Below are 15763 nucleotides of genomic sequence, written 5' to 3' on the forward strand. Positions count from 1 at the left end.
GTCAGTGGTCCTTAAAAGGTCAGTTTTTTGCAACACCACCCCTGACGTGGAGGGGAAACCTGTCACCCCCGAGTAACAAGCTGCTTCCCATGACCCCTTTAAGGGGGCATCGCCTGGGCCAAGCTCCGGGGCCACCCCATTTCTTCCCTCTTTTAAATGCCCCCTTCCATGAGGCCAGAACACTGTCTACAGCTGGGGCTTTTTAAACTCACCCTTGGTGGCTGAATGAGGAGAGAGGAGAAGAAGGGAAGTTATGTGCCTGAGAAGGGAAGGGGGTCAGGGAGAGGGTGGATTAGGAGGTGAGGCACCTTGTAGAAGGGAGTCTCCCCTCTCACTGGTATCCCCCCATTTCTGCTTTCTCTCCTTCACTCAGGGTGGCAGAGATCTCCTAATCAACCCTCAACCTGTAGATGGGGAAACTGAGGCCTGACACAGAGAAACGGGGACACCTCCCTTCACCGGGGTCTTGGGAAACAAGAAAAGGAGCAAATGCTGACTCATGTTCCACCCTACACCAACACCAGGAGGAAAGGGGCTATGATCATCCCCATTTTACAGATGGGGAAAGCGAGGTCTAGAGGGCTGATGTGACTTGCCAGCAGACACACAGTTTATGTCTGTAAGCTGCAGGGCTGGCTAGTTCCAGGGGTAGGTACTTACCCATCACGCTACCCTGCCATCTGGGTAAGTAGAGGGTGCCGACCCTTGTGGAGCTAGATCACGGCCCCACCCCCTCCACCCCCCTAACCCCGGACCAGGGGACCTGCTCACATGACTGTCATTGAGGTCGTTGCTGGGTGAGTTCATGACCACGATGATCTCCAACCCCGTATCAAAGTGCCACCGCCTTGTGTCCGCGCGCTCCCGGCCCCTCTCCATACTAGGAGAGATGTAGATGTCCACGCCGGGGGTCCCATAGACCTCGAACATCTCTGTGCCCTCAGGTACTGACCTGGGAAGGACAAGAAACCATGGGAAGTGCTAGAGGGATGCCATACCTGTTCAGATGCTTGAGCTTTGGCTCAAACTCTTGATTCCTCCAGGAAGCCCTCCCTGACCACCCCAATCCTCTCAGATCCCCACAGCAAGCTCCTGGGAGTGAAGCCTGGACCCCACGCGAATGCATTCGCAATCTCACATTCCCAGGTTCTGTGTTCATTAACATTTCCCTTGTGAGTTATTTTAACTCCCAACAAAACCACAAGCTCTTTGAAAGTTAGGACCCAATTGAGTACTTTATAATCTCCTGGTGCCAAGCTGGGCACGAGGAGCTCAGGGGACACCAGCCAGCCAATGGACCCCAGTGCAATTCTAAGACCACGGCTTTAAGAGCAGTCTCCCCCTCAAGGTCCCAATGCATCCCTCTTTAGTGGGTGAGATGTCCTCTGGGTGTTCCCTAGGGAAGGGCAGTAAATCTTGTGGAGTGCCCACCATGTGCCAAGTGCCTTGTAGTCCCTAGCTCTTTTTATTCTTACAAGTCTGCAAAGTGAGTGGTACCATTTCCAATGCAAAGGTGAGAAACTGAGGCTCAGAGAGATCAAGTACCAAGCCCAAGATCACACAGCATTGAATGGCACAGCCAGGTTTGCCTTGCATCTCTGACACAGAGCCCCTGCTTCGCTGTGGTGCTGCAGTCTCACCTGGGAAACTGGGCCAGTTTCAGTCACACAACCAGTCATTATTTGTACGGTTAAAAAGTCTATGTCATTTGGCCCTGGGACTGCATGCCCCCCACCCCTCCTCCAGCTAGTCTGGAGTCCTGTTTGAAATCAGTCTGTTCACCCTCTGATTGTCTGTGGGGTACTCGGGGCGCCCACTGTGCCCAGAGGCATTGCCAGACCAAGGCAGATATACCCACTGCTCTCCCCACTGCCCCAGAACCTTCCATCCCACCAGGGAGTTAAAAACAGCCCTGCCCAGGGCAGCCAGATGGGGCTCATGGCCAGGAAGTCAGTGGTCAGTGGAATCCCATGTAGGGACAGGCCACTGTGAGCCAGAGGGACCAGAAGGCTTCCTGGAGGAAGCAGCATACACATGTGCCTGGGGGATAACAGGAGCTGACATTTGTCGAGCTCTGGCTATATGCTAGCCCGGTGCCAGGTTTTTAGGTCTATTACATCACGTAGTCCTTTCAATAAATCTAGGAGACGCGGACTACCATTGTCTCCCATTTTACAGATGGGGAAACTGAGGTTAAGTAAACCGTCCAAGGTCATGGAGCTAGTAAGTGGCAAGGCCCAAGCCTTCTGGTTCCTGAATCCATACTCTCACCCACCACCTCCCCAGGAGTAATCACGATACCTCTAGCCCCTGAGGCCCCCATCCTCTGCACACTCACCAGGGCAGCCTGGCTGAGCCCATCCAACCAGCATTCATTTCATCCTCACTGTGGCCCCGGGAGGAGGGATTATTACTTCCACTTAAACCTGGGGATACAGAGGCTCAGGACGAGCCAGAGACTTCCCCAAATTAGCGCAGCCGGTGATTCGACTCCAAGCCCTTCTCCTTTCCCTGTCCCACTGGGAGGAGAGCAGACCTCCTTCAGTACACCCTCTTCACTCCTCCACCAGTGGGATCCTGATACTTCTCAAAAGTCTTTTTTTAATAAATAAAAAAATAAGCCAAGCCCAAGGTCCACTTCATGAGGCGGGTCCCAGCCCAGTGCGTGGCCCTCCCTGGCGTCCTCATCAGTGGGGCGGGGCCAGCACACCTGCTTCTCCTCCCAAGGAGGGCTGCTAGATTTAGCAAACAAAAATAGAGAACACCCAGTTGGACCCGGATTTCAGGCAAACGGCGAATAGTTGTTTTAGTCTAAGGACGTCTAAAAAAATATTGTTTATCTGAATTTCAAAAATTTAACTAGGCATCCTGGATTTTATCTGGCAACCCTATTCCCAAAGCCTGTAATTTCCAGGGCTGGTGGTACCCTCTGTCCTGTTGTGCCCTGGGTGTGGGAGCCAGCCCCATCATGGGACATACAGAACCTGGACAGAGAAGCATGGGGGCACAGAGACAGAGAAAGACAGAGACAGAGAAAGACAAAGAGATGTAGAAAAAACTGGAGAGATGGAGAGCCAGAAAGACAGAGACACGTGGAGATAGACTGGGTATGAAGGGCCCCCCGCCCCACCCCAGGGGGCACCCTCAGACCCACTCTGGAGTCGCCTCCAGCTCCCCAGGAGGCTTATAAACTTTTCATGAAACTCCCCCCAACCCCAAGCTGCTGCTTGGACCCTGGGTGCCCATGAGCTCGAGGTGAACAACTTGATGATCCTTCTGGTATGGGACCCCACCCAGCTCCCCCGCCCCAGCCCCTGGGTTTGGGGTACCTCCCTGTATGAGGCACCAGGGATCCGATGAAGATCCTGCCAGGCCTGGGGGGAAGATGCTGAGAGCCCAGTGGTGCCAGGACCAGAGTCAAGAGTCGGATTCTAGACTGGGCTGGGTCGCACATAAGCCAGGTGACCCTGAGAAATTACCCAGCCTCCCTACAAAGTGGAATGATGACACCCATTTGGTCAACCTCACGGGCAATTGCAAGGCTCAGATGAGATAATGGGAAAGGCTTGGAAAACCGCCCATCCGAGATGGGGGAAGGGTGATATTCAAGTAAATTAAGAAACGGGAAATGAGGGGCGCCTGGGTGGCTCAGTGGTTTAAAGCCTCTGCCTTCGGCTCAGGTCATGATCCCAGGGTTCTGGGATTGAGCCCCGCATCGGGCTCTCTGCTCCGCGGGGAGCCTGCTTCCCTTCCTCTCTCTCTGCCTGCCTCTCTGCCTGCTTGTGATCTCTGTCTGTCAAATAAATAAATAAAATCTTTAAAAAAAAAAAAAGAAACGGGAAATGAGCAGACACAGGCAGGTTGAGAGGGTGGACTGGGGGTGGGGGCGCTGGGGGCAGCTTCCTGGAGAGAGGCAGGGGAACCAAGGACAAGGAGGAGAAACATCTGAGGGGAAGGCATTTTCACAGTGAAGCCTTAGGAGGTCAAGGGTAAACTCAGGCTGTCATGGGGAGCCAGAAAAAGTTCTTGATCAGGAGGGACAACACCTTGGAGCTGAGGTGAGGGGGTTAAGCCTGTGGGTGTGGGCAAGCTGGGTCCAAATCCCAGCCCCACCACCCACTAGGTATGTGACCTTGAGGGAGACGCTTGGCCTCCCTCTGCCTCAGTGTCTCCGTCTATAAAGTGGAGATTAAAGGAGTCAGTGCATGTAAACTCTTGAGACGAGTGAAAGTTAAAGGAACCCATGCCTTCCTTCACTCCAGGGAAACTGAGGCCCAGAAGAGAAGGGACTAGAAGGTAGGAGTCCAGACTCCCCCAGTCCAGTGCTCACGCCCCATCAGGGAAGCTATTAAGAAGATCGAAAGGGTGGCTTCTGGGAGAAGAGCCTGCATCAGGTACAGGAGGGTCTGGATTTCCCATCTTGTGGAGGGCAGGGGAAGAAGCCAGAGGCTCAGCAGGACAAAATTTCCTCCAGCCTGTCCACCCCGAGCTGCCAGCACGCTGCTCTAGACTGTACCCCAGGCCCAGTCCAGATTTCCCTCACTGAGGCTATCCACACACGGTACAGGCTGAGGCCCTTCCCCGCCCTGAGCAGCTCTGGCCAGCCCAGGGGCCCACCTGCTCTGGAGGCCCTACCAGCCCAGTTGATGAAGGGGGAGGGGAAGCACGCTACTGTGACCAACAGATCTGTTTTGTCAGAGACCGTGTGTGTCCTGCAGTGTAGGACTTCCAGTGCTAAGACCTAGAAGGTCTTGGGCAAACCAGGACAGCTAGTCACCATCACGGTGGCCAACCTCAGACCTATCTGTTGAAAATGCAGAGTCCAGACCCAGCTGTGCTGTTGGCAGGGTCCCCAGAACCTGTCCTTCAAGCCACACTGATGCCCAGTGACGTCTGAGAACCGTGGCTGAGCGTGGGCTGTCTCCCTGGGCAGCATGGGAAGGACTCGGGGTGAGCCCACCTTGTCCTAGGAGTCAAGACAAGTCAGGTCTTCCTTTTTGCTCTATGTCACCCCTCAATGGTAAGGACAATGATGGTGACAATGGTGACAAAGGTATCCCCACAGCCACACACTGTCGGTCCTGTTATCCCCACTGTACAGATGAGGGGACAAGACCAGAGACGACAGGTGACTTGCCCAGAGTTGCACAGCTGGTCGGTGATGGGGCTGGGACTCAACCAGTTCTGACCCCCATTCCTCTGCAAACCCAAACCCATCCTCCCCTTTCATGGGCTCAGGGTCTTGGCCTCTGGGAAAATGAAACCAGACATTTCAGAGCCAAAAAACTGATGGGAAAGGTCTCTGTGGCTGAAACAGACAGGTTGACGAGATGACCGCCATGGTCCCCACTGACGTGGCCCACGAGGGCAGAGAAGTTCAAGGCCCAGACAGCTCGGGCTCTGGGTGGCAGTACTCGTGGCCCCTCCCTGTTCAGCCAGGTTCCCAGGTCCCAAGTCCTCTGGCCTCACCATCACCAGGGTCAGAAGACCACGGTCCCTCCTTAGTCTCACATTCTTCTCCTGAGAAAATGTACCCCTGAGAAATCGTGGCCCCATGAACCCTTTTCCTAAAGCCCTGGTCACTGGGAGATTTGGCGATGCACCAGCCTCCCAGGGCCCCGCTCTGCCCAGGCAGATCATCGCTCTCACACAGCACGAGCTGGGGGAAGCAAATGGAGAGCCACTTTGTCAAACCAGGGAGGGGGCTCAGACACCTCCATGAGCAAAACGTGCAACCCAGTGTTCAATGTCAGCCTCATCAGGGCCCATGAGGGGAAACTGAGCCCCAGGAAGGCACAGAAAGTGGCTCAAGATGAGGTAGCAAAGGGTGACTGAGCTAGGATTAAAATGCAGGAATCCTGGCCCCCAGGTGCCCTCTGCCTTTTCTCTCCATTGATCTGTCTCTGCTGAGCAGGAGGGGACAGGAGTTGTTAGCTTGTCTAACTAGGGCAGTGGTTTTCAACCCTGGCTACACATTTATCCCCAGGGAGGTTCAGCACACCCGTGTATCTCCCTTCCTTCCCTTTCCCCCTAGAAATCTCTGCTCAGGAAACCAAAACCCCTTTACCAAGTCAGGGTCATCTCCCACTCAACGGAAGGCAAGAAGACAGGGTTCAGTCCATTGCCACAGAGAGTACCCCAATGGTCTTGCCTGCGCTCATCCTTCAAGGCTCTGGTTGGGGCCCTTCCTCCAGAAAACCTGCTCTCACTGCTGGGCTTATGTTCCTTTCTCTTCTCCCATCACCTCCTCCTTCCAGTAGGGTTCAGAGTTTGTACCCATCTTGTGGATGGCAGGTGTGGAGACACTTGAGGCTGTCCAAAGGGCTGGGACAGAGCCTTAAAATGATGATGAAGGGGGGGGGAAGAGGGGGAGGAGGAGGAGGAGAAGAAGTCGAGGAAGGAGAAAAAGAAAGAGGAGGAGGGGGGAAGAGGGAGGGGGAGGAGGAGGAGGGGAAGGTGGTGGTAATGGAGGAGGTGGTGGCAGTCAGCATAATAGACTGCCCACCGCTGGCCCGGCATCACCTATGTGCTCCACACGCACAGTCTCATTCAGTCCTCCCCAGAGTCCTCTGAAGTGAAGGTCCACAACAGGGCCACCACTCCTCACAGGCTGTGTGACATGGGGCAAGTTACTCAACCTCTCTGTGGCTCTGTTTCCTCATCTATAGAACAGGGATGATGACAGTCCCCCCTCATGGAATTGTGAGAACTCGTTACCAAACACCAAGCACTTCGGGCAGCACCTGGTACGGAGTCGTCTCTAAGTATCATCGCTGATAGGACCGTGTCCACCCTACAGGTGAAGAAACAGACTCCAAGAAGTTAAGTGACTTTCCCGAAGTCAGACGGCTGCTAAGTCATCACAGAGCCAGGACGGAGCCAGCACACCCACTGTCCTTTCCCTCATTGGCCCGCCGTGTGAGCACCAGGATTGCGGCGACTTCTCCAAGCTGGGAGGGACCATAGAGCTGACCCGGTCCCTCTCCCCTAGCAAGACAGGAATCCTTCCACCAAGCGTGAGGTGGTCCAGCCTCTGATAGGACTCTGAAGGGACAGGATTTTCAGAGAGCAGGGACCACGCCTCCTTGTTCACCGCTGTGCCCCCGTGCCCAGCCCACGCTAGACCCCAAAGAAATACTTGATGAATGTGTGAATGAATGGACCAGCAGCTCTCCCCCTCCCCCAAGATGGTCTGGTCATAGCGGTCCAAGAATCCTTCATCTGAGGGTGCCTGAGGCTCTGCCCTGCACCCTGTGGCTGACCCCCCAGTCTCCTCTGAGAACCCCAACACGGCCCATCCATTCTCATACCCGCAAGACACTGCTGCCTTTGCCTCTGGTGGCCCCAATTCATCCTCCATCGTCTAAGGAAGTTCCACAGGGGAGGAGCTGGCCCTGAGCCTCCCGGGCAGGTCAAACTGGAGGCACATCTGCCCGACGGGCATGAGGCAGCCAACGCAGGTGAGTCACGGCCATGGGCACGCAGTGCTACAGGAGGGGGTGGCGCCAGACACCTTCCTCCCTTGTCACTCCTCTTGGTACCGCCTCTGTGGCTGTCCCCTCCTCCAAATCCTCTTCCTACTTCTCACTGCCCACCCACCATCAGCCAGGCTTTAGCTCCCCATGCCTAGCTCGGCTAGGTCTGCTCCAGACTTGGTTCCCCCCCATGACCAGCCCCTCACCCCTTCTCATCTAACCCTCTGGGGCCAACCCCATCTCTGCTTCCAACTAAGTTCGCTCCAATTTTTAAAGTCTTAGTCTGGGTTACTGGCTCTCAATGGGGTGTGATTTCCCCCACCCCTTATGGGGCACAACTGGCAATGTCTGGAGACATTTTTGGCTGTCACTAGTGGGGGTGTGCCATGGGCATTTGGTCCGTAGAAGTCGAGGGCACTGCTCAGCATCTCCCAGTGCATAGGACACCCTCTGCACCTGGGAATTACTGCGTCAGTACTGCCAAGGTTTCAAAACCTGGTCTGAGGAGAGGGTACAAGACCAGTGACAAGGGAATGGTGACACAGTTCTGCCTTCTCTCCTCCCTGTCCCCTTACTACCTGCATCTTCAGCTCAGCCTTGGAGCTGGGACCCCTGGAGTCTCCCCAAAAAGCTACGTAGCCAGCTTCCCAGTGGTTCCCAGAGCCCAGTTCCTAAAACCCTGCCCAAACTCTCCTTTTCTTCCTGGGAAGGAGAGAAGGTGGGGCCTTACCTCCAGCCACTGGCTTTAAGGACACGGCCCTGGCACACAATAGGGCCATATCAGGTGGGCTCTGAATGGCTGGAGGAAACCAGATCCTTCCTCTTCAAGGGGCACACAGCTAAAATCACAAGACACTTGACCATGAATGGGTATGAATCTTGGCACTGACACTTAGTGACTGTGTGACCTGAGCAAATGGCTTGCCCTCTCTGTGTCAGTTTCCTCATCCAACAAATGAGATGAAGCTGACAACAACCTTAGTTCATAGGTTGTTGTGAGATTAAACTGAAGCGTTTAAGTTCAAGGATTAAATTCAAGGAGATTGCCATGCTTCGAACAGTGTCTGGCACACAGGAAGTGCTACATAAGCATAAATGATTTCTAAAGAAATGACTGATGCTCTTTGCAGAGCTCATAAGCTGGGGACCACGGCTGGGATACACACCTCTTCCTATTCTTGTGTACCCAGCCTGCAGGGTCCTCCTCTATGCCCAAACCCCCATGACACCAGCACCCTCCAAGGCCCTGGACCAGAGCTCAACCACTGCAAGTCCCCTGACTTGGGGGAGGGCAGTGGAGCCAGGCCTGCGCCCCGAGAAAGCCCTGCACAGCTTGCGGGAAGAGACCAAGGGGTTCAGCACCAATGGCCCGCAGACCCCCAGGCCTCTGGCTCTTACCCATAAATGTCCACGAGGGTCTCCACGCCAGCCACACACACGGCGCTGGTGGGATGCTCCAGGGACACACGCACGATTCTCTGCAGTGACATGCTGGCCTTGGGACTGGGCCTGGGCCACCAAACCCAACACTGCTCCGCAGATCCCTTGACGTGTGGTTTAAAGGACACCGGCCCCGCCTCTTCAGCCCGGGGTGCTAGCTCATTGGCTCCAGTCCTGGAAGCCCAGCCCCTTCCCAGAGTCGGGAGCTCAGAATTGGCCGGAAGGAACCCGTCATTTGCATATGAACCTGTTCCTCCGCCCCTAGCATGGAGGGAGTCAGTTTCTCCCTCGAAGGGAGCAAGTCCCCACAGGCATCTGGCTGGGCCACCAGGACTTTGAGAGGTGGAGGAGGCAACGATGTGGGTTATTGACCTGGGCGCCTCCTTCCCTTTCCACACTCCTCCTCACCCCCTTTCCTGCATTTTCAGAGATGATCTGGTTTGGTGGGGAGCTTCTCTACCCTGCTGGAGATGCTAGTGAAAATGGAGATTCCCAGGCCCCGCCTCCAGTCTGAGGCGCCGGGAAGGGGGTGCCGCCTGGCATGTGGATTTTTAAAAAATAAGCACCCCAGAGCATTTTGAGAAACTTTGAGGAACAGCAGCCCTTTTCCTAAGAGCATGGAGCGTAGAAGCAGGACTGGATTCAGCCCTCAACCACATCCTGGCTGCGCGGAGTGGGCGAGTCACTTCATTGCTGTGTCCCTCACGTGTCGCTTCTGAAAATGCTGTTGCAAGGCTTCCATGGGACGACGTGGGCAGAGTTGTAGTGTGGAGCTCGGCATTATTTTATTACTGGCGTTGTCATTATTTTCACATGCCCAAGGCCTGTGGAAGGGGCGGGTGGTGCGAGTTAAACCCTTTCCGGCTAGAAAGAGCTTAGAACATCAGGGTAGGAAGGCTCACTTGTCAGGTGGGGAAACTGAGGCCAGAGGGGGTATTCAGCCACCTGAAGCAGCAAGGGCTCTGGGGAGAGGGGTCTTGGGTTCAGATCCCAACTCCGCCATGCACCAGCTACATGATCTTGGGTGGTTATGTTCCCTCTCTCTGAGCCTTGGTTTCCTCACCTGTGGAAAATGTGGCTCATCACCACCCGGGCAGAGATAATGGCGGGGACACACCCTACCCAACCAGGCTCTAAAGATGCTGGATAGATGAAGTTTCCTCCCTTCTCTCTAGCGATGCTGCCAGTCTGAGGCAAGGGAGGGACTGGGACCTGCTCCCCAGAGTTCCCAGTGGGTGAACTCCCAGCAGTTCAAGGATCTCGGCAGGTCTCCAAGGCTGGTGCCCTTCTCTCCCAGAGTCTGGGAAGGATGTTCTCAAGGAGAGCCGCTGGGCTGATAGATTCAATGACAGCTTTACTTTTTTTTTGGCTGGAAAATGGTGTGATGGCTGACTCAGCTCTGGGTAAGAGTCAGGACTCAGAAGGAAGTCCAAATATTCTCCCCACCTGCTTACGAACACAGCAGGGGAATCGGTGCAGAAAGTGAGGGCTTCCCTTGGGCACCGGCCCACTGTGCTGGGGCAGGACCAGCTTCTGACTTAGAGCCCTGTAATCTCCCTTTGGAAGTAGAGCCAGGCCTTCGCCTCTACCCAGTTGATACCAGCTTATAGAAATACATCTGCGGTTCGTTCAGACTAAAGTGTCAATGACTGATGGGCAGCAACGTGTTGCCTTTTAGCCCGCAACAAAAGAGAGAATAAAGTGAGTGAGTGAGTGAGTGAGTGTCAAAGGGGGCCACCCGAGGCAGCAGCCTGTGTATAGGGTGAGAGGGGTGATATTTTCAGGCTCCTGAAACCGGAACACTGAGGCTGGGTAACCCAGTCGCTTTAGAGGCAGGAATGAAAGGGGATCACAGCAGCCTTTGGCCCTGGGCAACAGTCCCACTGAAGAGTCTCCTGCCTCTGCCAGTAGGGCCCAGCCCACCTGCATCTGAGAGATGGAAGAGAGAGATAGCCCAGGGAAGGAAGAGTTAGGACCCACCTCTCCTCTGATACCCATCTCAGCAGGGCAGTTGGCCTCAGAGCCGTGGGCCTGTGCCAGCCATCCCGCTGAATCAGCCTGCCTGCCTGCCCGCCTGGCACCGGCCCTGGGGGCTCTCCCAGCCAGGCAGGAGCTGCCCACGGGCCCGCAGTTGAGCCAAGGAGCTGGGGCATGGTGGGTGGAGCTGGAAGGAAGGTTCTCCCCGCCTCCTTCCCTCCTCCCTGCAGCCCAACAAATAGAAACTAAGGAGGCAGCCACTTGAAGAAATGCATATTGACATTTTTATTAATCACGTAGGAGATGATTGGTCACCCGGAACATCCTCAGTGGGGGGTCATCAGGGCCCTCGGACAACTCTAGCATTAATTCCAGAGCTTCCCACACTCAGGGTAGCTTGAGAAGGCCTGCTCCCCACCTCCCGATCCCTCCGTAATGCCCATTCCCCTCCACCCACAGCCTTTCCCGGGGGAATCTCAGCCCTGGCTGCACGCCCTTGGCCCCCAAAGAGTTTTCCTTCTCTCCTTGGCTCAGTCTAGGCTGCGTCATGGTTATGAGCAGAAAGTGCAAAGGTTCGACCAGGGGCTTCCAAATGGGGTCCCCAGAATCTTCTGGAAGGGGAGAACCCAGGTACACCACCCCTGCCATCTTAAACCAGAGCAGTTCTGTTTCATCCGCTTCATACATCCGGTTTCTATGGAAATTTCTGGTTGCTAAGTGTTCTATGGCTCACAGAGTTAAACAGTGGCCGGCTGGCCTGGTCTTGGTCTTACCGGGGGCCACTGAAAACCCCGCTGGTGGAGGCCCGGGGCTGAGAGCCCCTGGCAATGGCGGGGAGAGGACAGGCTGGCTTCCTTGTGCCTGCGCCTGCCTGGGGCAGGGGCCACCGCTTGCCCGGCACTGGCCAAGCCTGCCTGCCTGCCTGTGCACGTCCCGGTGACCTCACCGGGGACCGGCCTCTTAACCAACCCCCACCCCCGTGGCAGTTCTCTTGCCCTCTTTGGGGGGGGATGGGGGCGGATATAGGCCTGCTATGGGGTTGACTCCACAGCGGAAACCCAGGCTACGTGCAGGGTCTCCGAGCTGCCGAGAGAGACGGGGCGAGCCCTCCCTCCCACTGCCTGTAGGACCAAGGGGAATAATTAAAGACAATTAAAGGAAATTAAACCCCACCTTCAGAGATAACCTAATGGCCCCCCACCCTCTCTTAACATCTGGGCCCCTGTCCCCTGTGACATCTGGAACGGTCAGCCCCCCCTTTTGCATCCAGAGTCCAAAATCTGAAGTGGGGACCAGGCCCCCGTCGGCCTCCTCTGCCACCCTGGCCTCCTGCCAGCTTGCCTCTGTGTGTCCCCCTGAGGCCTCTCTCCAGCCTCACAGCGTTTGGGGGCCGGAAGCAGCCAGCACTCATAATTAAAGGCTTTCTAACCAGGTAACAAGCACCCTTCTAAGGACGGAGTCAGGTATTAAAGGGGTTTTGTTGCCTTTTCTTTTTTAAACAGGCCCTCAGATGCCCGGTTTTCCTGTCCTTATTTGTCTCTATAAACATGGCTGAGAGGTCCCAGGAGGTCCCAGGACAGCTGGTAGAGAAAAGACGGTGCCTCACCTCCCTGCTCCTGCTTGTACAAGAACCACGGATGCCTGCGGCCCAGGCCCCCACCCCAGAGCCCAGGCCCTCTGGGACCCCTTCCTGGTGCCGACACGGGAGGAACAACAGAACAGAGGGGGAGCTACTTAGAGTGACCAGGCACAGCCGGCTGTGAACACGTTAAGGCCGTTGCTCTTTTCCAGAACCTCTAGGAGTGGCACATCAGGAAGGGGGAGGGAGGAATGAGAACAGTCCTCCCTGGGCCGGGGAGGCCCCTCCAGAGGTGGGGTGTGTGTGTGGTGTCCACTGTCGTATCCCCGTATCCCCGGGCCCGCAGTGGCCAGCACGTTTGCAGGCACTCGGGAAGAAGCACCAGGGGCTCCCCTCAGAGGCCGGAGGCCGGGTGGAGGGTCTTCACCGTCACCCTGGCGTGGCTCCCTGGCAGGTGGGCAGAGGGGATGGCGGGCAGAGGCGGGCTCAGGGCACCATGTGCCACCACTTGAAGGAGAAGGGCTGCCGGCGCACGTTGGTGCCACAGTGGATCTCCCCGAGCAGCTCGTGGTAGGACAGATAGTCGTCGATGAAGGTGCAGTGCAGGCCCAGCGGCTCGAGCAGGGCGCGCACCTTCTCCTCCAGGCAGCAGCGGCCGTTGATGATGGGTCCGAAGGGCTTGGGGATGCCCAGGTGCTTGCCTAAGACCACCATGTTGACCTGCAGAAGAGAGAAGGCGAGGGAAGCCTTGCTACCAGGGGACGCCCCCCAACACGGGACCCCGTCCCCAGGTCCATCCCATCCTCATCCCACTAGGACAGGCACTTACTCAAAAACTAGGGTCAATGGAAAGAAGAAACGGATTCGTGGTTGGAAGAGAAGATTAATACCAAGTAGGGCTGCCAAGAACATACATGGTGCCTTTATAGGAATGACAGTATTTCTCCAATACTTCCTCTCAAAATATTGTCAGATTCTAACAGTTTAGTTAGAGCAAGCCTTCACCATCATCGGCCAGAAACTTTGTACAACAAATATCTACAAGCTCCACGGTCTGAATGTCCTTCTGGTGTGGTGTCCTTGTGCAGTGCACAGCTTGCTCAACTCTCCCTGGAAGCCCTGATAAGGGTTATGGTTTATTGAACATCCCCTGTGTGCCAGATACAGCATCACTAAACCTCACAGCCTCCCTCTGAGTCAGTGGCTGGGGAAGGTTAAGTAACATAATCCAGGCTACACAATCAGAGAATGGAGAGATGAGGGCGCCTGGGGAGCTCTGCCGGTTAAGGGTCTGCCTCCGGCTCTGGTCATGATCCCAGGGTCACGGGATTGAGTCCCGCATTGGGCTCCCTGCTCCTCGGGGAGCCTGCTTCTCCCTCTGCCTTTCTCTGTCTCTTATGAATAAATTTTTAAAAACCTCTAAAAAAAAGAGAACAGAGACTGAAATTTGATGTGGATGTAACTCACGCCCAAACCCATGCTCTTTATCTTCTGCCAGAGTTGGTAGCACTGTGGCTGGCTGGGGGGCTGAAGAGTCCGGGCAAGGGGCTAGGAGCTCCTGGGGGCTTCTCAGTCTCCAGAGGCACTTCCGCTTCCCTGGCTGAGGGCCCTAACCCTGGGGAAGGGAAGCTTCCCTAGGACAGGGTATGGAAAGGTCTCGGAGAAAACCTTGGCCCCATACTGATGGCCAGAGGAGCTGTCCTTGGTGTTCCAAGAGGACTCTTCGGGGACCTGCTGTCTGGAGGCTGGTGCTGGGTCATCTCAGCACCAGCCTGATGCTGATGGACCACCCGGACTCCGCGCTCTCACATTTTCTCTGCCATGGCCCCTTGGCCTCAAGACTACCCTGCAGGGCCATCCACAGCTGGGAACAGTATGAAGCTGGAGGGTCCTCTGGGGTCCATCCCATGGCCTTGGCCCTGAGCTACCCCACTGCCCACAAACGGGCCAGAATGTGCCAGGTGGAAGTGGGGCAAGTAAAGGGACAAAGGGCCTGGAGAGGTGATGAGAATTCAGGAGACTGAAGGCTCCTCGCTTACTGGGTGACCTTAGGCAAGTCAACCACTCGGCTCGGGGGGCCCGTTTCCCCATCCGACACATGAGGGGGTTCAGTGCACATTCCCCATGGGGCTCCTCCAGTGAGGACATACTGGGATCGTTTAGCAGGGTCTGGACCAAAGTTTAGGGATTCTCACAGAGGGGTGTGTGTTGGGGTGGGGGCTCCCGAAAGAGGGCTGGCCAAGGTCATGGGCTGTGTCCCAGGCTCTCCCCCAACCTTCAGCCAGAAGCAGAACCTGGGTGCCCCTTAGTGTCTCCCTGACCAATATGGCAGTCACATGCGGCCACAAGCAGCTGTTGGAAATTAAGTAAAAGTATAAATTTCATTCCTCAGCCACACTAGCCACATTTTAAGTGCTCAGTGGCTTGGTGGCTCCCACGTTGTGTTGTGTAGACACAGAACATTTCCATTACCTGAGAAAGTTCTAACACACAACACTGCCTTAGTTCTCTACCAGGGTGATTTTGCCCCCAGGACATTCCGGTTGTCACAGCAAGGGGAGGGCTACTTACTGGCATCTTGTGGGCAGGGGACAGGGATGCTGCAGCCATCCCATGAGGCACAGAACAGCCCCCACAACAAAGAATTCGGGCCCAAACATCAGGAGAGCCAAGGTCATGAAGCCCTGCCTTAGAGGTCTCTGCCAGGACCTCACGGTGAGGATGTAGGAGTGAGAGCACATCCTGGCAAGGAAGCCCCGCCCCACACACGTGCCTCCAGGCAGGCCCTCGGGATTCACTCCCACCCCTTGGCTTGTCCAGTGACAGGGACTAGAGCGAAAGGCCCCCCGGGCTGAAGAAGGAGGGTCTCCTGTCCTGGGGAGCCCAAGCCGCCAACACCCTGACTTCCTTTCCCAAGGTGTTAATGGGTTAGCCAGTGCTGTGCTGATAGCATCACCGGGCCCCTCCCAGAGGCCACACCGGTGAGATCACACCTGGGCATCTGCTTGTCAGCTGCTGACTTAATGACAGCGGGGAGGCAGCCACCTTGGGCCCGCCTGCTCGCCTGGGGAGCTGCGCTGGGGAGCAGCCTGTAGGGGGCCACGGTGCAGGGCAGAGCCAGCAGCTGAGGCCCAGGAAAGGACGCCCGAAACACTGGAACCAAAAGATGCTTCCTTTTTCCACTTGGGAGAAAAAAAACGCCCTTAGCTCAGGGCTGGCCCAGGCACGGAAGGAGGTTCAGCGGCACCCCAGCCCGCATCCACGAGATGCCCATAGCTCCCCCATCCACGTA

The 15763-nt window shown here is 55.9% G+C and overlaps 2 protein-coding genes across 2 annotated transcripts in view; both read right to left on the bottom strand.

The window, feature by feature from the left end:
- Positions 1–9002, bottom strand: part of PADI3 (peptidyl arginine deiminase 3) — a 30392-nt gene extending 21390 nt beyond the window's left edge. Inside the window, exons 1-2 of the mRNA XM_080800736.1 lie at positions 8874–9002; positions 772–952 (exon numbers count right to left, since the gene is read on the bottom strand). Of these exons, the coding sequence (XP_080656862.1) occupies positions 772–952; positions 8874–8965 (273 nt within the window). The 5' untranslated portion in view covers positions 8966–9002. The remainder of the gene's footprint in view (positions 1–771; positions 953–8873) is intronic.
- Positions 9003–11155: 2153 nt separating this feature from the next.
- PADI1 (peptidyl arginine deiminase 1) overlaps positions 11156–15763 on the bottom strand; it is a gene marked incomplete at its 5' end in the record, with an annotated part of 41194 nt that continues 36586 nt past the window's right edge. Inside the window, one exon of the mRNA XM_080801317.1 lies at positions 11156–13191. Within this exon, the coding sequence (XP_080657443.1) occupies positions 12958–13191 (234 nt within the window). The 3' untranslated portion in view covers positions 11156–12957. The remainder of the gene's footprint in view (positions 13192–15763) is intronic.

Source organism: Martes martes (assembly GCF_963455335.1).
Source record: "Martes martes genome assembly, chromosome: 4".
In the NCBI taxonomy this organism is placed as follows: Eukaryota; Metazoa; Chordata; class Mammalia; order Carnivora; family Mustelidae; genus Martes; species Martes martes.